Raw genomic sequence first — 27,131 nt, 5'->3', positions numbered from 1 at the left:
TTAAGCTGTTTATAAAATGCTTTTTGAGCTTGTATTCTTCTGCTGACCTGGGATCTTCAGGAGGAAAGGCAGGATATAAATCCAAATAACGACAACAGCACAATCCACAAAAGCAAAACCGCTTGAGGATGGTGCAAGGCTAAGGAGGAGGAGTAGCCCATGGAGAAGGACATCGAGAGGGAGGGAGAGTCTTGAGGGCCTGATAGAGATTCTGAAGGGCCACATTTGGCTTCCAGCCTGAAGGTCCACCCAGCCCTGCTCCATCCCGTTCACTATAACACTGTTGTTAGGACAGCATCAATTTCACTGACTTCATTGCAGGGGGGTGGATCAGATTAGGCTTACCAGACATCCCCATTTCCTGGGGATCAGATTAGGCTTACCAGACATCCCCATTTCCTGGGGGAAGTCCCCGGATTTGCGAATAAGTCCCCAGACAAATTCCATCCCTGGAATGTCCCCGGATTTCATCTAATGTCCCCGGGAAATGCAGCAGTGGCAGTCTCAGCAGCCCGGAGCAGTTGGCTCTGGCTGGCTTCAGGAGCTGCTCGGAAGTCCCTATATGATGGTGGTGCAGGAGCTCTAAGATGCAGCTTCTGGGCTGCCTCCACCTTCCCTGACCCCAGCAGCTAAGCAGAGAAGGGAGGCTTCATGCTGCCTATCGGAGCAGCCTCCCAACTCCTACTTGCGTGTAAGCAGGAGCGGGGCAGGGATCTCTTAGTTGTGAAGGGAGGCTTCTCGCAGCCTATCAGAGCTTGTGTGCAAGCAGGAGGGGGCAGGGATCTCTCAGTTAGGCAACGGGAAGCCTCCCTTCCCAGCTGAGGGATCCCTACCCCCTCCTGCTTGCATGCAAGTAGGAATGGGATTGGGGCTGCTCCGATGGGAAGGGAGGCATCGCGCTGCCTGAGCCTCACCACCGCCACTGCTCTCGGCCCTCCTTCTCTGCCTTCCATGCCTGAACCACCGCGCTCCACTTCCCCACCACCACTGAAGAACCAACAACTCAGGGGCTGCTCATGAACCCAGGCTCATGGAGAAAGGAGACAGAAGCCTCAGAGGAAGGGGAAACACGGCGTTTGAGGTCAAGGCAGTGGCTGCTACCCCTCTGCCACCACCATCGCTGCAGCATCAACATCCCGAACGTGTAGTATTTATTTATTTAGTCCCTGGATTCAGTGAAAAACATCTGGTAACCTGAGATTAGATGGTCCTTCCAACTCTGCAATGGTTTGATCCCACACTGAGGCATTGGGAGCTGCCAGTCATCCTTGTCATTAAGCTAAAACCAGATGGTTCTTTCCAGGGCCTATGAGGCTTTGCCCACCTCTTCATATAGTATTGCACCCTGCACATTCCATCCCACTGAGAGTCATCTAGTAATTCCAGTTAACTCAGGAGCACAATGTCAGTTCACTCTGGCTTGTTTAGAGCTCCTTCCTTTTAGAATGCTTAACCCGATGCTTTGTGCAGCCCTCATGGCTAATTACTGCAAACACTGAGCGGAGTGCATTGTAATTAATTATAGTTATTAGCGTAATTAGCATAACAAATTTAAAGACTGGGATGCAGGGTCCTTTAAATATATTTTGTGTATCGCTTGTTTTGCGCCTAAATAAGAGGGTAGTAAAAGGAAGCTGTTTGGGCTTTGCACAGACGGGCTGTTTTGGAAATGGGGCAGCTGGCTCCCTGGCAGATGTGTGAGTTTTTCCTCTTGGGCCAAAGCACTCCTCTCTGCTTTGCGTGTCTTCCCTTTGTCTGGTGGAATCATAATGTTGGAAGGGGCTGGTGGGAGATCACAAGACACAGCACCTGTTAAGTTGTGGGTGAACATATCAGACGACACAGCGATTCTTCAAACAACTCTTGTTTATTCACAGGCCAGAATAGAACTGAACTGAAGGGTTCAGCCAGCCTGCCTATATAGAGCTCCACTACAACGCGAATGTAACCATTTTCTGTAACTATCCAATCACTGAATGTCACTTTCAATCCCCTATTTGCATATGTGGACCCGAGTGAAAACTATCTACAGTATCCCCCTGATGGCCCAGGGTGAGAACTTCAGTACTGATCAGGGCCTGTCGTTCGGGTCACCATGTGCCAAAACAATCTGAGTGCAGTTTCTGTGTGATAAGCATAATAATAATAATAATAATAATAATAATAATAATAATTTATTATTTATACCCCACCCATTTGGCTGGGCTTCCCCAGCCACTCTGGGCGGCTTCCAACAAAGATTAAAAATACATTAAAATGTCACACATTAAAAACTTCCCTGAACAGGGCTGCCTTCTGATGTCTTCTAAAATGTTAGGTAGTTGTTTATCTCTTTGACATCTGATGGGAGGGTGTTCCACAGGGCGGGCACCACTACTGAGAAGGCCCTCTGCCTGGTTCCCTGTAGCTTTGCTTCTCGCAGTGAGGGAACTGCCAGAAGGCCCTTGGCGCTGGACCTCAGCATCCTGGCAGAACGATGGGGGTGGAGACTCTCCTTCAGGTATACAGGTAACATATATTTTTAGGACCCACCTTATTTCTGTGACCGGGGGTTGTTTTAAACAGTATACCCAAACAAGTGGACACTGAGGTTCACCTCCAAGGGTCATGTGGAGGTTCCCTCACTGCACAAAGTGAAGTTACAGGGAACCAGGCAGAGGGCCTTCTCAGTGGAGGCGCCCTCCCTGTGGAACACCCTCCCATCAGATGTAAAGGAGATAAAGAACTACACAACTTTTGAAAGACATCTGAATGCAACCCTGCATCAGGAAGTTTTTAATGTTTGATGTTTTATTATGTTTCTGTATGTGCTGGAAGCTACCCAGAGTGGTTGTTGAAGCCCAGACAGATGGGTGGGGTATAATAATAATAATAATAATAATAATAATAATAATAATAAGATGTTATGTTTTAATTGGGACCTTGGGGTGAAGGACAGATAATTAATTAACAACAACAACAATAAGTTAAATTACTCTTATATGACCCGCAAAGAATCTTGGGAACTGTAGCTTGTTAAGGGTGCTGGCAATTGTAGCTCTTTGAGGGACTCTCCTAACAGCTCTCAGTACATTTAACAAACTACAGCTCTCAGGATTTGTTGAGGGAAGCCATGATTATTAAAGTCGTATCCGAGGGCTTTTCATATGTGGCATTTTGTAAACATTGTTTGGGTGGAAAATTGGCGTGACAAAATTTAGAGAAGTGCGAATTTCGAAGGAGAGCTCTGATTCATTTTGCATATTGTTTCCATGAAGTGCAAATTTGATAGACTTGGCTTTAAATGTGTATTGACTTGAATTCTTTCCCCATCACCTAGCCAGCAATCCTTTTAGGATTGCACTTCAGGAAAACTTCAAGAACAGTCCTACATAGTGCAAACCTAGCAGACGGAAAGCCTCTTTGAGCACATTGCTTAGAATGGGCCCTGTGTTTCTGCAAGCACTTGGAACTGATGCTATCTTTCTCAGATTGAGCAGAGTGCCTGGGCCAATGGCAGCTCTTTTGTGACCTCTTCCCGCCCACCTCCTTCCTTGTGTCAACCCTCCACCTCCCTGTTCAAAGCCATTTAACTCTCACTTGAGATTCCTAGAGATAAGGACCAAAGAAGATCCCTGCTGGATCAGGATCAAAAGGGTTTTGCCCACCTTACTGCGTGGCGAGTTCCCGCCTCCCACCAGGAGAAATAAAGACACGTGACACCATTATTTATTTAATGCTCTAAAATTTGCCACAACTTTATTGGTTACAGGTATTGGTCCTATCCGACTATCCGGCTTCAGCCTGTTTGCTTGAAGACCAGGAAGGGTTAACACCAGCAGGGGGAGCCCTGCTGATGCACATCAACTAGAGACTCCCCTGGGGTCACCACTCGGGGGTGAGCTTTAGGCCCTGACCTCCACAGGCTTCGGACGAGGCCACACCCCACGGAATCCTCTACTGGACTACCCTTCAATATTTGGGGAAGGTGATGGAGCTCCTCCCCCCAACACATCTACATAACAATACCCCTACCAATGCCTAACCGCCAAAGCCAAAGGAGTTGTGGCGATTTGCTACGAGGTAGGCAAAAAACCCAATGGCCAGTGCCAATTTGCCAAGAGGAAAAAATTCCTTCCAGCCCCCTGGACGGCGACCAACCGAGGTCCATAGCAAGGTCAGGAGGGGAACCATAAAGGGCGGGCAGGTGGGAAACCTCAGCAGCTGAGTGGCCAAAAGAGGGAGATCCCAGGGCCGCACTTGCCTTAAGTGAGGCAAGCCACAACCCCCTGAGCCAGCTGATTGGCTGGCTCAGGGGATGACACGGCCCCAAGGATTCCCTTGATCACGTGGGGGCTGGAAGTGGCTTTTCCTGCAGATGAAAGACAGATTCTTCTGGAAAGCCCTGAAACAGGTTTTGAAAATTAGTACCTTTCCCTGCACTGCAGTCCATCAGCAACTGCAGCTTTCCCCTTGACCATCATGACCGATAGTCATAGAATCATAGAATTATAGAGTTGAAAGGGATTCCAAGGGTCACCTAATCCAACCTCATAAAATTCAGGAGTCATAACTAGACATTGAAACACAGTGCCATACCATGAAGTTAGCTTATCCCTCTTAAGCCAACTAAACTAGTAGCTCTTACCGTACCCATGTGAATTCTAGCAAAATGTGAAACTTATATTGAGTCAAACCATGGGTCCAGCTAGCTCAGAATTGTCTATACTGATTTTCATTGGTTCTCCAGAATTTTAGGCAAGGGGCTATCCCAGTCCTACCTGAAGGTGCTGGGAACTGAACCCTGAGACCTTCTGCATGCAAACTGTAGATGTTCTGTCACATCCTTCCACCATCCTCTGTTCATTTACCACTCACTGTATCTTCTGTTGTCAAAATCTGACCAGTTTCACTGAGTGACTGCCCCCATGAAATGAAATCTTCTACATTTCTAGGAAGTAAGCCTAATTGTGTCCTGATGAAAATGTGTACAGTGGTACCTCAGGTTACATACGCTTCAGGTTACATATGCTTCAGGTTACAGACTCCACTAACCCAGAAATAGTGCTTCAGGTTAAGAACTTTGCTTCAGGATGAGAACAGAAATCGTGCTCTGGTGGTGCAGTGGCAGCAGGAGACCCCATTAGCTATAGTGGTGCTTCAGGTTAAGAACAGTTTCAGGTTAAAAATGGACCTCCGGAACAAATTAAGTACTTAACCCGAGGTACCACTGTATAGGATTTCAGCCTTGGTGTTAAAAAAGGGAGAAAACATTTTCTCTATCCACTTTAGAATGTGCATATATATATATATATATATATATATATATATATATGTATGTTATACTTTTTAAATATCTGCCACATTCCCTCTTAAGTTACCGTCTACCCTCCTAAACAAAAAATATCTGGACATTTTCACCTTCCCTCAAAGGGCAGATATTCTGTTCTGTTGGATATTTAACCTGAGCAGCACCCTCCAAATTCACTTTTTTATTTTTTTACTTTAGACTAAGTTCAGCGGCAACTTAGAGGCATGTGACAAATTTTCCCCAACATCACAATTAATGTTCCTACAGATGCCTGGGCTGCATAGGACCCTCTAAATCCCTTCCACGTGTAAAATGTACAGGTTGCAAAGTCCAGATGTTCTCTAATGTTTTTTTAAAAAATAATATTTATTAAAGATTTTCAAATATAACAGAAAAACATCCAAATTTAAAACCTAATTTTCATTGGCATCCTTCCAGGACTTCCCCTCCCCTCCCCCTCTTCTATTCCAATTCTTTCAAATAGATTCAACAAATTCTTACCCCAAATTTTAAAATTATTTATCATTGACCCAATTTAAAAAATATTTTCCCATCCCCTAAAATCGACCTGTTCCCTTCCACGAGTTCCCCTCTTTAATATGCAATACAGATTAAAATAAACAGAAAAATTGAAAAAAGAATAAAATGTAATTTAACACCCTTTGGATTCCAAATTTCCCTCCCCCCTTTCCCGGTTGCGTTCCCAATGTCCGTCAATATCTACTGTCATCCTGGAGCTCCCACATCTAAACCACAGTCCTTCACCAGTCCGCTTTGCCGTCTTTTTATTAGTCTTTGCCGTCTTTTGGTCATCTTTGATTTCACATGTCCAATCTTGGAAGGAGTCTATCTTCCAACTTTGTCCAGTTCTTCTTATTCTTGTTGTTCTTGTTGTTCTCTCTCCTCCTCTTTTTTTTTTTTCCTGCTCTCCTGCACAAATGTTCTAATTCCAAAAAGCTTCTAATTCCTCTGCAGAGGCTTTGTTATTCAGGAACAAAACATTACGTCAAGTCCCTTCCATTCTTCAATAGATAAATCTATTGTCTCCTTTAGTGTGTAGACCTCTGTAGACAAAATAGTGTTCCATTTCTGCAGTTTCCCAGGAGATAAAAAGTCCTATTCAAATTTGATGCCAACAATACTTGTAGTGTCCCACAGCTCCTCTAGAGGGATTATAGTAGCTCAGTTTCCTTCCCGATCACACCCAACAGTCAAAGTAACTTATTATTCCTTGTTTTAAACAATTTATATCCAATTTGCAACAAATGTGACCAGCAAAGTCCTCGTAACAAAGTTCTCTTTTTGTTCTTCCGCTTTGACAGCTCCTTTGACAGCTGTCAAAACCTCTATTTCTCCTCTCCCGGCGCTCTTACGGATCGCTCCCGGGGTTTCGGGGGGGGGTTGCCTTTTAATTCACATTCCACTTTTCTCCTCCAGCCCAGTCTTATAATTTTCCATCGCGAAGTTAATAATTTTATCAAAAAAAGGTTGCACTCGATCTTAGTTGTCAAATCCTTTGCTTTAGCTCCTCTACAACAGGGGGGAGGCTGACTTCCTTTTTGCACCTCCCCCGCTCGCTCCGAATTTAAAAAGAATTTTTCCCCTTTTTTAATCCAAGTTCCAATTACTCACGGGTTATTCTTTTAAAGACCAAATTTTCAATGGAAGAAGTCAGCGCTCTCCATCGAATGGCATGCGGCTTCGCTCGGCAGGGGAAGCGGAGGACTTACAGCACCACCACCCCCTGTCACCCGCTCCGCAGCCTTTAAAAAGGCTCCTTCGCGGGTCGGGGGGGACGCAAACGGTGCCCGCCGAGTCACCATGCCCATGGGTTTCAGCGCCCATGGTTTTTGAGGGTCCCCGCGTCGCCAGCGCGGTAGAACCCAGCCCCTGCCGAGCAGGCTCCCTCCGGAGCTCGGAGGGAGTCCGCCATTCGGCGATGGCGCCAACCCGGAAGCCCAGATGTTCTCTAATGTTGTGTCAGACATAAGGGCATCAAGGTGGGGGAGAGAAAATCCCCTCCCCATCTGCTTGCTCAGTTCCCCTTTCTGGATTGCTCCACACCCTGAAACTCTGAGAGATTCTAGCAGGTCAATAAAATGTAGCTGCTTTTCACACCTTGTGTTGTCAAGGTGGGTTTTTGTTTTTTGTTTTTTTTTAACAAAAGGAAAGCACAGTTCATATACAAAATATGTACAGCTTGATTCAGCTGTTTGTTCAGTCTAGTAGTCCTGAGCCTTAATAGAGTGTACGGGGTTTAGCAGATGTAATTATAGGCATGTTTCAGAGGCAGGTACATCATCCCAGAAAGCAATGCCAAGACAGACTCTGCGTGCTCAGCAAAGTAGCTTTAAGATTAGAGGATGTTAAGTGTCAGCAAAGATAAATCAAAAGGTTACAATCTCTGGCAAAAGACAAACACCAGACCTAAGTAACAGCTCATTCGGAGGATACCGCAGCCACTGAACAACAGCACATCTCTCTCTCCCTCTCTCTCCAGGGCATTATAATATGTCCGATACCAACAAACTTCTTGTCCAGAGGGAGAAGGAGAATATCAGAGTTACATCCTAATAACTTTGCAGGCAAGAGGTGACTGTATTATGAGCCAAGGTCTAATGGCAAGCCATAAAGAAGTCAAAAGGAAAAGTTGGGGAAAGTTAGCCGCAAGCATCCCATTCACTTTGTCATTGCTGAGCTGGCTTTTTCATCGGCTGTGGGTGGGCTCCCTTACACAACTCTAGGAATGGAAAGTTGAAGGGGAAAATATATAGGCCAATTCCTACTATCCCATTATAGCATGTAGCATCTGAAACTCGGGAGACACCAGGTTTCAGGTCCATCAGGCCCACATTCAAAACATCCAAAGGGCTATCACATCCATTGGACTCAATATGAGTTGCGCATTTGTGGTTTGACACAGCTCCTATTCCCCTCTCTCTTTCCACAATCAGTACAAGACTTTGGCAATAGTAAATTCTTGGCAAACCAGCCCTTGGCTCAATGAATAAAGTCATTCAAAATCTTTTTATTATTTTTATTAACACCAACAGAAACCGACTCGCTAATCCAAATTATGGATCGACGGAGAGCAGGATTTATTAAATGTGCCCTCCCCCTATCCATACATCCATGTTCATCTCAAACACTGCCCTACAACACATACCCTAGCCCACCCAAAAGCAACAGCAGAAACTTACCACTCTTGCCTACTCCACCTGATCCCAGCATCACCACCTTGTACTCCCTGGAGTCTCCTGGAGAACTGCTGGAGGAATTGGGAATTTCACGTTCAGTCTCCATCTTCTTCTGGGGAGGGGGGTGCACACAGAAGTGGCAGATGCTCTCTTTCAAACAACTATGCAAGCAATTGGGGAGGGGAAGAGAGTGAGAGAGACACGAGAGGTACAGTTTAGCAGTCTCTCTCACTGGCTGCGGTGCCTGCATTAGCTGCAAAAGGTCTCATAGCAACCAGTTTAAGAGCTTCCAATAAAAATCCAGCTCGTCACACCCCCCCCCTTTCTCACATACTTCCCTCCCTTCTGTGTATCACTTTTCTTTCACTGTCCTCTTCCCTGATATGCAAAGCTGCCTATTGGTCACCAACCAAGTACCTTCATAGGACTTGTCTTGGTTATCCGTTCTGCTGTAAGAACAAGCTTCCTTCAGCAACGCTGAGATCGTATTTGTTTTCACAACCGAAGGGTTGCTCCAAGCCTGAAGCAAGGTGACAGCTCAGCAAAGAACCCCCTAGATAATCAGGGACCCTGGATTTAACACTCTTACATATCAAAAGGCAAGGCTGCATAAATAGACGGGTAGTTCCTATTTATACCAGGGGGTGTAAATAAGCAGGGAGCAGAATTCAGAGCAGTGCAAGGAACTAATCCACACAACACCAGTGTATTCTCATAGAAGCATAGAATTGTAGAGTTGGAAGGTCATCTAGTCCAAACCCCAGTAAAAAAAAAAAGTAAAGGAGCACTGGACGGATAAGTCCAGTCAAAGGCAACTATGGGGTGTGACACTCATTTCAGGCTCTTTTCAGGCTGAGGGAACCGTTTGTCCACAGACAGCTTTCCAGGTCATGTGGCCAGCTTGACTAAACTGCTACTGGCGCACAGAGGACCGTGACGAGTGCCGCAGAAACGTTGTTTACCTTCCCACTGCAGCGGTACCTATTTATCTATTTGTACTGGTATCCTTTGGAACTGCTAGGTTGGCAGAAGCTGGGACAGAGCAACAGAAACTCACCCCATCATGGGGATTCAAACCGCCAACCTTCCGATCAGCAAGCCCTAGAAACTCAGTGGTTTAGCCCATAGCGCCACCCGTGTCCAACCCTCAGTACTGCAGGAATTACACAGTTGTGTGAATCAGTACCTCAGATTGCTTTCTATAATATGAGAATCTAAGCAAAATGGGTATCTAAGGAATTGAGCTCACTAATGCCAACCCTACAGAAAGTGCAAGATTCTGGTATCTTTGTCACAAAACTTTCGTCGAGTGATCTGGAGTAAAAGGTTAACTCCATGCAGGGCCAGACACAGAAGGAGTTCCACAAGATCAGCTTGTGGTGCCATGTCCCTCTTACCCAAGAATGTCTCCTTGCCATCCTCTAACCTCAGATGACTCCACTGCAGATCCTTCAGTAAAGCCAAATCTGTCCAGCTCCACTGGTAAGGAGAGTGGAGATGTATTCACTTGAGTTCACATTTATGGGTGAACCTGCCAAGTATGTGCTTCCTGAGACAATACACAAGTGGAAACACAGCCATCCTTTTAAATTTGCATTTTAAACCAATCCAGGTTGGTAGCCGTCACTGCCTTCTGCGGGAGCAAGCTCCACATTTTAACTATGCACTAAGAATTCCACAATCAGGGGACTACAAGGAGGACTCTGCATGTACAGTAAAAACAGGGGTTGAGTAAGTATTTCCAAGGACCATGGTTGAATGAGAGATGGAGGGATTAGCGGTGTTAGGATTCCTGCTCTGTGTTTGCAGTCATGGGATTGCTGTCTATCACATGACAGTGTATGTTTTCATTCCACAGTGTGGGAAGTGACGGAGACAGGAGGTTTTGTACTACTGTGTTCCGTGAAGTAGGACTATTGTCCTTTGTTCTTTCTCTCTTTGCTGTCTGATGAGAAAGAGGAAGGAGCTGAGTCATAATGCTCCAAGTGTATTATATGTAAATAAGATTAGCCAACATGCTGAGCTACTGAGGTCTGTTACACAAACTGCGGATCCTCTGTGGATCCCTAAGCATGCTGATGCTTCTTGGTATCAGTCGCTGTGATGTTCGGGCTGAAGAAAGCTCTTGAAGCACCCGAACGATTGACCAGGAGGGAGAGATCATGCCAGTCGGGCATGTGTCTCTACCAGGGTCCTACACGAGAGTAGGATGCTCCTAACAGTGGCAGAAAATGGTTGGGGAGAGGATGATACAGCTAAGATTATGTATTTTTTTATGGTGTGTGTCATAATGGAAAGCTCTTGCAGTCTCTCTGGAATTTGTCCTGCAAGTGCTATTTTTTCTAGAAAAAGAGGTGCTGGAACTCACCATGAACACCTCCCTTGTTCTCTTATAATGAAAATGGCACCCACCTGAGTTTCACAAAGTTCCAGCTGAGAAAAAGCCCTGCAGGCCATAATGCATTCATTAATGAATAACGTCTAACCAATTTGGAGCTTGGTGTGAGTCTCCATATTGAACCCCCAAAGGGAATTTTCTTCCATGGGGATTGTTCATGCTCTGCATTATTAACGTAAACAATAAGAGAAATTGCACTTACTTTATTGACCTCTAGACGTTCTCAGTTTACATATCAGTTTTCCTGGGAGGGCTGATTCCTATATCCCTTCTCCAGTTAGATACCTCCCAATTTGGGCTACTGTGGCACTGGCCACAGTTAGCATACAGCAATGCCTTCTTTTGATGGTATGATGCAGGATAAATTCTGCCAGGTCCTATGGAGCAGGAGAGGGAACTAGATGCAAAGCTGCCATTTTTGGTGCAGCTACATATATAATACTGCATTGACTTTGGCCCTCAGAGGAGTCATCTTGCAAACAAGAAGCATGTGGGATTAAAATAATGGGATCTTCATAAAGCAGGCAATCACTGTATACAGCACCATGAGACTGCATTGGAGATCATTTTGTCTTTAGGAGATCTGCACACTTCCTCATCAATTAGCCTGCATAAGTATCCCTGCCACTTGTCTGGTGAACTTGGGAGTCTACAAAACTTCAGTCCCAAGCATTATGCAAATCGTAAGTGATTTTTGTGCCAGCGAGCGATGGCCTTAAAGACATGTGGATCATTTTAAAATACATGAATATGGATGAGGGCATACAAATGAAAGATCCTGTTAAGTGGCAAACACTGGGCGTTTCCCCACTCCTTAGCAATCATACTTGGTTAGAAATGCAGAAAGCAATTAAAAGAGACCATATCTGGGGGAAAGCTTGCAAATTCCTTCGTTTCAAGGGAAGAGAGGGAAAGTGCAATAGAGAGTGGGGTGCTGAGGCTAGAACTTTGACTGGGGAGCCCCAGGTTGGAATCTCCTCTGGCGAAGATGCTTTCTAGGCAGTGGCGTAGCGTGGGTTGTCAGCACCCAGGGCAAGGCATGGATTTGCGTGGATTTGCGCCCCCTAACCCATGGATTTGCGCCCCCTAACCCTAACCCCCAGATGTTGCGCCCGGTGCGGCCGGCCCCCCCCTGCACCCCCCACGTTACGCCACTGTTTCTAGGTAAACTTGGTCCAGTCACTGTCTCTCGACCTAAACATTCTCACAAGGTTGTTGCAAGACAGGGGTGAGGAAATTCAGATCCAGATTCCAAATGTAGACCTCTAGACCCCTCTGTCTTGCCCTCTTTTCAGGTGATACGTCCTCTCTGCCTTGCACCCTTGAAATATACTCGGAGTCGAGTGTGAATTTCATGCTCTTTATTCAGCTCATAGTAGCAATGAATGAAGCTTTCTCCAAAACGTCTAGCTATATCTACATTATTTACACAATGGGGCCCACATGATTGGCTAATTCTGGGCTACTCCTGTAGGCCAATCAGGTTGCTGATTCACTTCATCCAGGAGCCTGATTGGCTGCTCCTGCAGGTCACTGATTCACTTCCACCTGGAGCTGGATTGGGTGGCTCCTGCGAACCAATCAGACTGCTGCATTCTGGATCCTATTGTTCTAGGATTCAGCTCAGTACATAACAACCCTCCTTGAGTGTTTTGGCCTGGCTGGAATGTCTTCCTGAACTCAAGATAATGCCTGCCACTTGCATGGATGGAGGATAGAGAAGGTTATTTGTGTGTCTGTGTATCATACCCTCCAACATTTATCCCATGAAAATTGAGACATCCCATTTCATTATAATAATAATTTTATTATTTATACACCACCCATGTAACTGGCTTGTCCCAGCCACTCTGGGCGGCTTCCAACATATATAAAAACATAAAAACCATTTAAAAACTTACCTCTACAGGGCTGCCTTCAGATGTCTTCTAAAGGTTATATTGTTACTTATCTCCTTGGCTTGGGGAGGTCTCATAACTCCATACACACTCCAACATTTATCTGATGAAAACAGGGACGTCCTAAGGAAAAGTGGGACATTCTGGAATCAAATCAGAAACTGGGACAGCTTCTGTAGATCCAGGGCTGTCCCTGGAAAACAAGCATAGCTGTCAACGTTTTCCTTTTTTTTTTAAAGGGAAATACCCTTATTCCGAATAGGATTCCTCACAAGAAAAGGGAAAAGTTGACAACTATGAACAGGGGAACTTGGAGGGTCTGGTGTAGGTGTTGTATAATATGTGCATTTTTCTCTGCCCACTTTTCCTTTGGTCCCACCCACTGCAGGCATGGGGCTCTTGGCCAGGTGCCCAGAAGGGACCTTGAATGTAAGAATTGATTTGCTGGATCAGTCCAAAGGCCCATCAAATCCAGCATCCAGTTCTTGCAGTAGGCAACCATATGCTAATGGAAATCCTACAAGCAGGGCTTGATTGTAACAGTCCTCTCCTTGTATGTGATTCTCAATAACTGGTATACACAGATGTGCCTTGCAAGCCCTCTGCCTTTCCCCTAGTTGGTTTTATCATTTTGTAGGGACGCAGGTGGCGCTGTGGGTTAAAGCCTCAGCGCCTAGGACTTGCCGATCGAAAGGTCGGCGGTTCGAATCCCTGTGGCGGGGTGCGCTCCCGCTGCTCGGTCCCAGCGCCTGCCAACCTAGCAGTTCGAAAGCACCTCCGGGTGCAAGTAGATAAATAGGGACCGCTTACCAGCGGGAAGGTAAACGGCGTTTCCGTGTGCGGCTCTGGCTCGCCAGAGCAGCTTCGTCACGCTGGCCACGTGACCCGGAAGTGTCTCCGGACAGCGCTGGCCCCTGGCCTCTTAAGTGAGATGGGCGCACAACCCCAGAGTCTGTCAAGACTGGCCCGTACAGGCAGGGGTACCTTTACCTTTAGTGGGCTCATACAGATGGGAGGGGGTGGCGCTGTGGGTTAAACCACAGAGCCTAGGGCTTGCTGATCAGAAGGTTGGTGGTTCGAATCCCCGCGATGGGGTGAGCTCCTGTTGCTCAGTCCCTGCTCCTGCCAATCTAGCAGTTCGAAAGCACATCAAAGTGCAAGTAGATAAATAGGCACCGCTCCGGCCGGAAGGTAAACAGCGTTTCCGTGTGCTGCTCTGGTTCGCCAGAAGTGGCTTAGTCATGCTGGCCACATGACTGTACGCCGGCTCCCTCGGCCAATAAAGCGAGATGAGCGCCACAACCCCAGAGTGGGTCACGACTGGACCTAATGGTCAGGGGTACCTTTACCATACAGATGGGAATCATAGGGACATAGCAATCTGCCATCCACTGAACCAGACTATGGGTCTAGCTAGCTCAGTATCGCTGACACTGACTGACAGTGCCTCTCCCAGATTTCAGGCAGTGCTCTTTCCATGCTTTACTTGGAAATGCTATAGATTGAACCTGAGATCTTCTACATGCAACACAGATGCTCAGCCACAGAGCATTAGCCCTTCCTCAACATCTATAGACGTTCTGGTCTTCAGCCATGATAAATGGACAATAGTAAGCAGGCCATGAAATTTCAGTGCACTAGCTGAACTTCCCCCACTGTGGTTTTGACTCTGTACCTTTGCGATGATTCTGTTGCATCTGTTTCCAATAGCCTCACAAGAGATGACAAGCTGATTAAAAATAAACAATATGATGGTTGACCTCACAGCAGAGAGCAATTACCCACTTCTTCACTGTTCAGCAATTTGTTCACAAGAAACCCTCACAAAAAATGCTGTGGAGTTTTATCCCCTTTGAGATTAGGGAATAATTTGCTTCCTACTAAGGATGTAAGAAGGCATCATTTTTCTATTGCATGCAGCCCTGCTTCTGTTTCACTGCAGTTTGTCTTCTGTTAGGGTTGCCATATACAGTGGTGCCCCGCAAGACGAATGCCTCGCAAGACGAATTTCCCTATGGGCTTGATTCGCAAGACGAAAACGTCTTGCGAGTCTTGCAATTTTTTTCGCTCCCCCGCCCCTTTTTCTAAGCTGCTAAGCCGCTAATAGCCTCTTAGCTGCTAAGCCGCTAAGCCGTTAATAGCCGCTAAGCCGCTAAACCGCTAATAGCGCTAATCCGCTAAGCCGCTAATAGGGATGCTTCGCAAGACGAAAAAACCGCAAGACGAAGAGACTCACGGAACGGATTAATTTCGTCTTGCGAGGCACCACTGTAAACTAGGAAATTCCTGTGATGTCGGGGGGGGGGCAGAGTCTAACGTGATCATCCGGGGGGGGGGGGATTAATTTAAGATTAAATGTCCAGGATTTTGTATGTTCCCCGGCGGAAGTGGAAGCACTGTGGAGAGGTTGCTTCCTTGTTGCCCCCCATATGGGGATTTACCATGCCCACTTGCCACCCTGACACCCCCAAAAAACTCAGCAACTAGTTGGCCCAGAAATGGAAGCAAGAAGAAATACGGACAAAAGAAGAATGGCAGACAAAGTTAATGGACTACTCAGAATTGGACAAGATGACAGGAAGGATTCGAAACCTGCGGGACCAGAGATTCACAGAAGATTGGAATAAATATGCAAACTATCTGAAGAGCAATTGTAATCAACAAATTACGCTAGTAGGACTACAAGAAGTTTTGTAAGGAGGAATATATGAAATACTGGAAAGACGATAAAGAAGAGAGACAATAGTTAAGATATTTAAAAGTAATAGTGAAGTAAGAAATGCAAATTAAGTGGAAAAAATTAGAACATTTTCAGATGTGATTGATGGAAGTAAAAAAATAATTGTATAAGATATAAAAGTATGTTTTACAATGTTGAAATATGATATATTGAAATATATGAACTCAGCAACTCTGTCTGGATTTTTACTTCTTGAAGTATGGCAATGCTATCTTCCACCCAAGATATTTTCCTCACTGTCCACAGTGGCAAAATGACATAACTTGTATATTTAACGTAATTAATCACTTCATGTAGTGCATAGTTAAACGATGGAGCTTGTTCCCACAGGAAGCAGTGATGGCCACCATCCTAGATGACTCATGGAGGAAGAAGAAGAAGAAGAGTTTGGATTTGATATCCCACTTTATCACTACCCGAAGGAGTCTCAAAGCGGCTAACATTCTCCTTTCCCTTCCTCCCCCACAACAAACGCTCTGTGAGGTGAGTGGGGCTGAGAGACTTCAGAGAAGTGTGACTGGCCCAAGGTCACCCAGCAGCTGCATGTGGAGGAGCGGGAACGCAAACCCGCTTCACCAGATTATGAGTCTACCGCTCTTAACCACTACACCACACTGGCTCTACTGATGGCTACTGAGGTCTACTGATTGCTACTAGCCATGATGGCTCTTGCTCTGCCTCCACAGCCATAGGCAAGATGCTTCTGAATACGAGTTGCTGGAAACCACAGGGAATGCTCTTGCATTCCCTGCTTTCCAACAAACATTGGGTTGGCTGCTGTGAGAACAGGATGCTAGACTACAAGGGTCATTGGCCTGATCCAGCAGGCTGCTCTTACGTTTGTATGTAAACCGCACTTCCATTGCATTATCCCACCCCATTCATTTCAAGGAAAACCAAACACAATGCAAATGAGAAGGGAAACGTAATCAATTGCACATCAATCGTGGACTTAAAGCAACAGCAAATGCCGATCGTATTTGCTGGATTGATTTCTGTCGAGGACAGGATACAAATATGCAGCCATCAGCAATATCCACTCCCATGTCTGATGGAATTCTCTGACATCCCTAGCTGCTACCGAGTAGGAGAAATCATAGAATACTATTTTGTGGGGTTTACAAGAGACTTTTTAAAGCTGCTGACCAGAGGATGAGAGGTCAGATGGACCAAGTCTCTAACAGTTTTAAATTTTATGGGGAATCACACCAAAGTGGATTCAGATGCACTGACTGACAGGTTGTGGGAGGCCTGTGATGGGAAGCTAAAGGTATGCAGGGAAAAGGAATAAGTACCAGCTACAAAATGCTGAACAGCCATATGGAAAGCAGTGAGCTATGAGAGAGACTATAATATACTAATTAAGATCTAGACACCATAGTGCAATGAATCTTCAATAGGTGCATTATATGGATTTGCATATAAATGTGTGTACCAGGGGAAACATTTGTGTTTTGCTACATAAGCCTGATACAAAAACTCTGGAGGAGAAATAAATTCTGGGTTTTATTTTTTTTATCCATATGAAGAACCCTTCAAAAATGATACGCAGACAGACAAGATTTTCAAGCTGGCATTTCCTTCCCTTTGTTAATTTGGTTTCAACATTATATTATACAGTATTTTATATGGGGCAGTGGCATTTGGGGCCCTGAGTGGCTTTAGAACTACTGAGTGCAGAGTCTTTTTTGCCTACTCACTTTCCCTTCTTTCTCAGTTGATTTTGATGGCCCAATCTCTCATTTGGGTTTGGTTTCACCCAGTGATGCCAAGTAGAAAAATCTGATTGACTACATTGTGATATTTTGATCCTTGGTTGGCTGAGATTGCCCTTGTGATGAAAACAGGGAAAAGGATCAGAGGCACCAGCAGCCATTGTAGCTCAGTGGTTAGGGCAGAGCCACATGCTTCCTTTGTGTCAGGTGGGCTTTCTGAGGGGGGGGGGGCGGAGCTGCTGCATTTGTACCCTGCTCACATCATCACCACCTCACATGCCTCCCTTTCACTCCTGTGTTAAGCAACAGCTCCTAAAGTGAGCACTATGCTATCACAGGGGCTACATAGCCAATCAGAATTGGTTCCATGATGGCACTCTGAAAATAATTCAGAATGAGGGCAGTGCTTCTCTCACCCTCAGTCTGAATGGGTGAACACTTTTTCTTTCTTTTTCTTTTAACAAACATGTATTTATGCATTTATTTATTTAAAATATTTTGTATGCAGAAACCCTCTCAAGGCGGCTTACAAGGTAAAAATGTAATGCTGTCCCATCACAAGAAGAGATAATGAATAAACACTAAAGAAGAAGAAGAAGAAGAAGAAGAAGAAGAAGAAGAAGAAGAAGAAGAAGAAGCAGCTCAGCTGACTCATAACTAAAGAACTCAAATGCAAACTAAAAATTGCCAGCAATATGCCACCAGAAATACCACACTACAGTGGTACATTGGTTCTGGAACAGCTTAGTTGTCAAACAAATTGGTTCCCAAACCCCCAAACCCTGGAAGTAAGTGTTCTGGTTTGTGAACGTTTTTCAGAAGCCAAACATCCGACATGGCTTCCGCTTGAATGCAGGAAGCTCCTGCAGCCAAACAGAAGCTGCACCTTGGTTTTTGAATGGTTTTGGGAGTCAAACGGACTCCCATAGTGGATTGATTGAGAACCAAGGTACCACTGTATTACATTCTTTAACATAGCTGTCAATGTTTCCCTTTTTTTAAATGGAAATTCCCTTATTCCAAATAGGATTCTTCACAAGGAAAGGGAAAAGTTGACAGCTATGTTCTTTAAGCCTATGGGTACCCGATGACCTTACCTTTATTGTATTGCAAATGCCCCCTCTCCCAATCACAAATTACCTTCAACATTATTTTCAGCAGATTGCAGTGCCAAACACATTCCCCAAGTATGAAATGGCTGTGGACATATTCAGCAAAAACATTTGTGATCCCCGGATGAAGGGCGTCATGTCAACACTGCCCTTCAAGAAGTGCTGAAGACCACACTGATCTATGATGGCTTGGCCGATAACTTCCTGAAGTTGCCAAAGCCTTCAATGCATGCAATGTGGGCACATAGAATGCTACTTGGTACAGAGTCACTCCATTGGTATATCTAGCTTAGCATTATCTACAGTGGATGACAGAGGCTCTGCAATATTTTAGGTGGGGGATGTTTCCAGCCCTGCCTGGAGAGTCTAAGGATTGACTCTGCCGTTTTCGGCATGCAAAGTAGGTTCTCAGGAATTGAATGATGGCCCCTTCCAGATGCCATTGACTTAAGAGGACCTTATAGCTTATACAGCAAACATTTGGCCAAAGATTTCTTTTTAGTATGTTTGTTAACATGTATACAATTCAAAGGGGGGGGGGGAGAGAGAGAGCTTTGAGCCTCTGGAAAAGGAGAAACCATTTTAGTGCGTTGTTTTTTTTTAGAGCCCAACAAAAGCCATTATTGAGATTTATATGTATTGACTGGTGTTCGTCCTAAATGGTTCATGTTAAGAGGAGGAGGGGGAGCCCCAATTGAAATTGCAGTTGGGTACTGAAAGGTAAGACTTAAAGGAGGAATTAGCTTTCTAGAAAAAGGTATAGGTCTGGGTACATTCTCAGAACAGCCTCTTTCCAAGTGTATAGATTTGGTAAAGGCACCTCATTAAATAGTGCTGAGGTGCTTATAAGGGGATTTTGAAAAAGTAAGATCATCAACCCTTGACTTCCATTTGAAGGTCTTATGCCAAAGCTATTGGAAGGATTGCAGCCTGTCATTTTGCTGCTAATCAATTTGAAGAGGCTATTCTTCTAGTGACTGATCAATCTATTAAGTTTCTTTTTTTTAAAAAAAAGGGTAATGTACAGAAAGAAAGACCATAACAGAAACCCGTAATTCAACAGTGACTTGCACTTGATTCCACTACAAATTAATCAACTGTGTTCTTTGTGGGCCACAAAACCTCCACACTGGGAGCCATCGTGGTGTAGTGGTTAAGAGCGGTAGACTGGTAATCTGGTGAACCGGGTTCATGTCTCCGCTCCTCCACATGCAGCTGCTGGGTGACCTTGGGCCAGTCACACTTCTTTGAAGTCTCTCAGCCCCACTCACCTCACAGAGTGTTTGTTGTGGGGGAGGAAGGGAAAAGGAGATTGTTAACCGCTTTGAGACTTCTTAGGGTAGTGATAAAGTGGGATATCAAATCCAAACTACTACTACTACTACTACTACTACTCTTCTTCCTCTTCTTCTTCTTCTTCTTCTTCTTCTTCTTCTTCTTCTTCTTCTCCTCCTCCTCCTCCTCCTCCTCCTCCTTCTTCTTCCATGAGCTTGTCTATAATAATATCTAAAGATGTAACTGAAGTTTTTATTTCCTGATGTGGAATATGTACCTTAGGACTTGTACTAGAAACCTCATTAGAACTTAAGAGTAGCCTGCTGGATAGGTCAATGGATAGGTCAATGGCTTATCTTGCCCAGCATCCTATTCTCACAGTGACTTTCTAGATGCCTGTGGGGAGAAAGATGCTTGTTGCGAGCAGAAACCTGCAATTTGTGGACTTTTGTATTTGCACCTGGAGCCTAATTCTGCAAAGACTCTTGCGGGGCTGGAACCTAGAGCAACTCCAGGATCTTTGTTTGTTTAATAATAATAATAATTTATTATTTTTACCCCGCCCATCTGGCTGAGTTTCCCCAGCCACTCTGAGCGGCTTCCAATCAAGTGTCAAAAACAATACAGCATTAAATATTAAAAACTTCCCTGAAAAGGGCTGCCTTCAGATGTCTTTTAAAGAGAAGATAGCTGCTTATTTCCTTCACATCTGAAGGGAGGGCGTTCCACAGGGCAGGCACCACTACCGAGAACGCCCTCTGTTTGGTTCCCTGTAACCTCACTTCTCGCAATGAGGGAACCACCAGAAGGCCCTCGGCGCTGGATCACAGTGTCCGGGCTGAACGATGGGGGTGGAGACACTCCTTCAGGTATACTGGGCCAAGGCCGTTTAGGGCGTTAAAGCTGAGCACCAACACTTTGAATTTTGCTCGGAAACGTACTGGGAGCCAATGCAGATCTCTCAGGACCAGTGTTATGTGGTCCCGGCGGCCACTCCCAGTCACCAGTCTAGCTGCCGCATTCTGGATTAATTGAAGTTTCTGGGTCACCTTCAAAGGTAGCACCACGTAGAGTGCATTGCAGTAGTCCAAGCAGGAGATAACCAGAGCATGCACCACTCTGGCAAGACAGTCCGCAGGCAGGTAGGGTCTCAGCTTGTGTATCAGGTGGAGCTGGTAGACAACCGCCCTGCACACAGAATTAACCTGCGCCTCCATGGATAGCTGTGAGTCCAAAATGACTCCCAGGCTGCACCCCTGGTTTAATCACTAGTGTGCATTTGCATCACCAGTTGTGAATATCTTGAAAAGTGTGCTCCATACTTCATTACACTAAGCACCCTCCCAATGACACCCTATATTTCTGCTTAGATTATCTAATCGCTCTTTAATGTACCACTTAATCTACTGACAGCCACACAATGAGCACACTGTAGAGCCTTGTTGTGACATACAATATATAACAGATCTCCAAGAATCAGCACTGGGCACTGGGACTCTCATGTCCAATTCAGGAATATCTAGGATGTAGGATGGCTGCCTGTAAGCAATTTGCTGGTGACTCTTTGCAGATTGTAGCAATTAATTGCATGTTATCCACACAGGATAAGGGGAGATGTAATCAGTCAACTTTAATTGACAACCCAGTAGAACAAAAGGAGGTTTGATTTTTGAGAGCTTCAAATCTTTGGGAACCTCCAATTAATGACAGTCAATTAAGATTAATTGAAAGAGGACTGGAGAAATCAACTTGGGGGCACTGAATGAACCTAACCCCCGGTGAATCCCATAAATATAATGTTAAGTACCTTTAAAAGCTTAGCTATCCTTTATCTTCATGGCAGCTTGCAAATGTTTTCAAGATATCTGAGGTGCAATTGTTGGGAAATAGTAGTAGTAGTAACAACACATTATTTCCTAAACTGATGGAAGATTTCCTTTTATATTTGATTGGAGGAAAAGTAAGTTTGTGCAATGGTGCTGCCAATTTTTTTTTAAGAATATTTGACTGCAGGTGCCTTGCTGAAGTGAAAGTTCATGCAGAAATATCATTCCATGAAGTAGAATTTGCACACAGGAACTTGCAAACGTACTGCGGTTATGGTTTGTATGATCAGTTGCAGAATTGCAACCAACATGTCATGCTAAGCGAAATTGAAGGTTTCTCTTCAACCAAACAGCAGAGGAACTTCATGGGAACCTAAAAGGAGTGAAATTTGTGGGATTCCTCAAGGAAGGCACAATTATAGGTTGAGATGGGACTTTGTCAGATGGCACAATCACACATTAAATACATTTAAAGCACCCTGATACCACTTTAAACAATCATTGCTTCTCCCAAAGAACTCTGGGACCTATAGTTTGTTATGGGTTCTGAGAGCTACAGTTTCCAGATTGGTTTGACAATAAATCACTCTTCACAGGCAACTTTGGAAATTTTAGCTCTGTAAAGCGAACTGGAAGCTCCTAAGAACTCTCAGTACCCGTAACAAACTACAGCTCCCAAAATTCTTTGGGGAAAGCCAAGGCTTTTTAAAGGCACAACATAGCACATTAAATATATGGTGTGGATGTGACCTAAAACAGGGGTAGCCAATATGGTGTCCTCCAGATTTTGCTGGACTTCATCTGCCATGAGATCGAGCCAACATGGTATGGGGTGATGGGAATTAAAGTCCAACATTTGGAATGCCCCCACATAGGCTACTCCTAAAAACAATATTCTGCATAAAGGCATCTGTGAAATATAAATTGAAACCTAAAGAGTGGAGGCTACATCTGTAGATGATCATGGGACTTCTGGAGTCAATGTTGAAACAAATATGGAGGTCCCCTTTCAGCAGAAACATTTAATAATAATAATAATTTTATTATTTATAACCCACCCATCTGGCTGGGCTTCCCCAGTCACTCTGGGCAGCTTCCAAAAATATTAAAAAAATGTAATACATCAAACATTAAAAGCTTTCCTAAAAAGGGCTGCCTTCAGATGTCTTCTAAAAGTCTGGTAGTTGTTGTTCTCTTTGACATCTGGTGGGAGGGCATTCCACAGGGAGGGTGCCACTAGCAAGAAGGCCCTCTGCCTGGTTCCCTGTAACTTGGCTTCTCGCAATGAGGGAACTGCCAGAAGGCCCTCAGCGCTGGACCTCAGTGTCCAGATAGAATGATGGGGGTGGAGAAGCTCCTTCAGATATACTGGACCGAGGCCATTTAGGGCTTTACAGGTCAGCACCAACACTTTGAATTGTGCTCGGAAATGTACTGGGAGCCAATGTAGGTCTTTCAAGACCGGTGTTATATGGTCTCGGCGGCCGCTCCTCGAGAAGTTTCAAGGAGAACCCAACATATTTTTTTATGAGGTGAGGATGGGGTTCATATTCTGTTTGGCAAATGATATTTTCCTCTCCTTGAATCAAAATTCCTGCACCGCAGTTGCAAAATCTCGTTCTGAAACATGTGCCACCCGATCAGAAGCCTTCATTAGTGTATTCCATCCAAACGTTAACATTTATCGGTTTAATTTTACAGGCAGATAACAAAATATATAATGTGATGTCCTTTTAACTTCAGGGGATGGTGTGATAGCCTTTCATGGCTTTGAGAAGGGGAGTCAACCCTATATAATAAAAAAGTGATACTCTTGTCTCGCTATAATGTATCTGATTTCATTCACAGCACTGTCTGAAAACCCATTCACAATTACCCCCAGGCACTATTCAGGGAGGGCCTACTGTTTAAAAAAAGGTTTTCCCTGCTCTGTCAGTCAGTTCAGGTCTCATGCTATTTTAACCTGAAGGAAGGAATTTGAATGGGTTGTAAATTGTGGAGGAGAGGCCCATATAGTACCTACCTACTGCAATTCCATTAACCTTCACTATGGCTGACAAAATAGAGGCCTTCAAGGTGGTGATAAATGCTTCTTTGTAGAAGTCTCTACCACACAAATAACTCAGGAGAGGTCCAAGAGGGTGAGGATAAAAGTTAAGTTGGTTTCATTGCCACCAGCAGTGCTGGAACGAAACCATTCTGAACAGATGGCTTCAAATTTGAGGGCAGATCTTGACCGCTTGTTCGATTTGATGAATACTTGACACATCCTGGGAACTTGTATGACAAGTTTTGACTGTAATTTGTAGGTGATTTGTGATGGAAAAGCCAAGCTGAGTACTTGATGGGAATGTTGGCTTCTACAATCCTATGATTCTAACAAATGTGACAAAAGTAAGGAAGTGCTGTGAAGATGGCTATCTAACAGCCTCGGATCATCCATCATATTGTAGACCTGCATCTGAGGGCTCCTTGTAAATATCTAGATAGTACAGGCAGAACATCTGCACCAGGTTTCTGGGTAGTGAGTGGTGCCCCTTACTGGCATTTTTCATGTCTGAACTAAAGAATCTGCTCTGGCTACCTATTAGCCACTGAATCAGTAGCTGAATCATCCTTAAACAAGCCTTGATCAGGTTACTGGAAATGACCTTCTCCTCCATTGCCTTGTAAAGGCATTAAGTTCAACAAATGGGACCAAGTAAGTGTTGCCTCAGGCTAATGATTATTGGCTTGTGGGTGCTTCTTCTCAATGCAAGCAATATTTGCATTGTTTATTTCAGCTGACTTGTTTATTCCAGCTAACGTATCTAACATTAACTGGTCTACCTTTTGGGTAGACCTGGGAGCTGTTCTGAGCATTCAGCAGTTTCCTTCAAGTCCACACCTCCAAACAGCTTGAAACATGCTCTTTGTAGGCAAGCAGGAGAAAGGAGTGGTTGTTGGTTTCAGCAGCTTGTAGTTTTGTTTTTATTAGTATTAATTTACACAGAGAGAGCAGGCAGAGCAAAAGAGGACAATGTGAATCCTCTTCCATAATAAACTTTGTTCATATTTAAAACTATTTGCATCTATTTTTGTGAATGGGCTGGGGGATACAATAGGAGGACTAGGAAGCAAAATGGTGGACTGTGGATAGCATGTGTGGGTTGCTACTTGAACAGCTTGCATTGATGTCTGCCTTGTTCTGGAAGAAGGTTAATAGACTATGGGGTTGTTGTGGTGACACTACAAGCAGTGAGCTTGGGACCTGACAACAGTCCTATTCAGTCTAACATGGGTATGCTAGTCAATAATAATAATTTATTTCTACCCCACCCATCTGGCTGGGTTTCCCCAGTCACTCTGGGCAGCTTCCAGCAAAAGATTAGAAATACATTAAAACATCAGTCATTATAAGCTTCCCTAAACAGGACTGCCTTCAGATGTCTTCTAAATGACATATAGTTGATTATTTCTTTGGCATCTGATGGGAGGGCGTTCCACAGGGTGGGCACTACTACCAAGAGGGCCCTCTGCGTGGTTCCCTGTAACTTCACTTCTCGCAGTGAGGGAACCTCCAGAAGGCCCTCAGCGCTGAACCTCAGTTACTAGAACAAAGATATAGCAGCCCTGCTCTCAATCTCTCCAGCATTTCTTTACAATGGGATGCCTTCTTAGTTCCGCGCAGAAAGGTAAGTCTCTCTCAACACCCAATTTAATACCTTGTGTTACCAAAGGGAGAGTTTTCTTTCAACTTCATTGAGTGCTGAAAAGAGACTGAAGGATAAATTTTCAAAGTGTGGTTTGGGGGCAGTGGGGAGATTCTATTGACTCTGTCAGAATCCATGTGGCTAAGACCTTGTAGGCAGTCTCACGAACTTCAGGCAAAAACATTGATTTCTCTGGAAATTCCACCTTAATGAATTGCTGTAGGGTCTTGGTCCCTCACAAGACATCAGAAATTGCAGCATTAGCATATCTGTCTCTACTTAGACAAGTCAAATAGATTTATTTTTTTTGCGGGGGGGGGGGAGGCAAGGGAAGGCTAACAACCTCATGTATTCAGAACTATTGTTCCTTTATGGATTTAAGCTTGGTATGGATTTTACAAATGTTGGCAGCATTCTCTACCCTGGAGAAGAGGTCTTAACTGAGATAACTCTCTGGAGTGTTAAGCAGGGATCTTTCCCAGACCAGCTACTTGAGATCTTTTTCGGCGGAGTGATCTTCCTCATAAATGATTTTGCATGCAGAGCAGAGGTCTTTAAGGTATCATTAGCCCTTGGTTAGCGGGACACAGGTGGCGCTGTGGGTTAAACCACAGAGCCTAGGACTTGCCGATCAGAAGGTCAGCGGTTCGAATCCCCGCGACGGGGTGAGCTCCCGTTGCTCGGTCCCTGCTCCTGCCAACCTAGCAGTTCGAAAGCACCTCAAAGTGCAAATAGATAAATAGATACCACTCCGGCGGGAAGGTAAACGGCATTTCCGTGCGCTGCTCTGGTTCACCAGAAGTGGCTTAGTCATGCTGGCCACATGACCCGGAAGCTGTACGCCGGCTCCCTCAGCCAATAAAGTGAGATGAGCGCCGCAACCCCAGAGTCGGTCACGATTGGATCTAATGGTCAGGGGTCCCTTTATGTTATGTACTGAAGTTCTCACCCTGGGCCAGCAGGGGGATACTGTAGATAGTTATGCAAATGAAGGATCGAAAGTGACGTTCAGTGATTGGATAGTTTGTATGCTGCTTGGCAGGGGGTTGGTCTCAATGGCCCTTGTGGTCTCTTCCAACTCTATGATTCTATGTATGCAAATGAAGGATCGAAAGTGACGTTCAGTGATTCAGCTCAGTGATTCAGCTCAGTTCAGAGGATGGCCGCATCTGGCTGTGCTCTGATGTCCATCGATCCCACCTTCGTCGCCAGTGTTAAGTTGTGGGCGAACATATCAGACGACACAGCACTTTACCTTTAGCCCTTGTTTAAGGGCTAAGGGCAGCTTACTTAAAAAGCCACCTTAAGAGGTTTTGCAGGGCCATTATTCAAACCAGGGACTTCCTAGTTCATGGCTCAGATACTCCAGTTATATGTAAAACTGCCAATTAAGAAAATCAAAATGAGTAGGGAAATGGCACAACTAGTCCAGCCTTTTTTTTTGTCCTGGTGGCCAATCAGATACTAATGGGAAGTGCAAAAACAGAACCTGAGTACTTAACTTGTGGTTCCCAGCAACTGCATCTCAAAAGTATACTGTCTCTGACAGTGGAGGTGAAACAAAGACATTGCGACTTTATCTGTATAATCCTCTTTTAAAGCCATTCAAGACGGTCCATGAGTTCTAGTGTTTTGAGAGGTATGGAAGGCTTAACAGCCCATTTTCTTCACACCATGCATAATTTTAAAAGAAGCTCAAATGTTTCAACATCATGCCAGAATACTACTAAAAACAGCATTTCCTATATTATCTATATTTTAGCAATAGCTGCCAATCATAAAAAAGGAACACACCCTATCTATGTGTCACTGCATATGGGGTGTCCTTTATTACTTAAAATATTTTACTTTTCTGGTACTTTGTATTACACGGAGATGGAGAAATTCAATTCAGTTTTCCTTTAAAGGTGAACCTATCTAATTCTCACTTTCCAAAACAATGCATGAACTGAAAAACAGGCGTCCGTTGAAATTTGCACTTCTCTGAA

At 44.7% G+C, this 27,131-nt stretch overlaps 1 protein-coding gene across 2 annotated transcripts in view; it reads right to left on the bottom strand.

Annotated features, from left to right (window-relative positions):
* Positions 1 to 8,739, bottom strand: part of RIT2 (Ras like without CAAX 2) — a 272,454-nt gene extending 263,715 nt beyond the window's left edge. For both annotated transcript variants that reach the window (XM_079995109.1, XM_079995108.1), the window contains exon 1: positions 8,491 to 8,739. In XM_079995109.1, the coding sequence (XP_079851235.1) occupies positions 8,491 to 8,737 (247 nt within the window). In that variant the 5' untranslated portion in view covers positions 8,738 to 8,739. The remainder of the gene's footprint in view (positions 1 to 8,490) is intronic.
* Between the last annotated feature and the right edge of the window lie 18,392 nt (positions 8,740 to 27,131).

Source organism: Podarcis cretensis (genome assembly GCF_951804945.1).
Source record: "Podarcis cretensis genome assembly, chromosome: 11".
Lineage (NCBI taxonomy): Eukaryota > Metazoa > Chordata > Lepidosauria > Squamata > Lacertidae > Podarcis > Podarcis cretensis.
The sequence above is the reverse complement of the archived record's forward strand: the minus strand, read 5'-3'. Positions and strand labels throughout refer to the sequence as shown.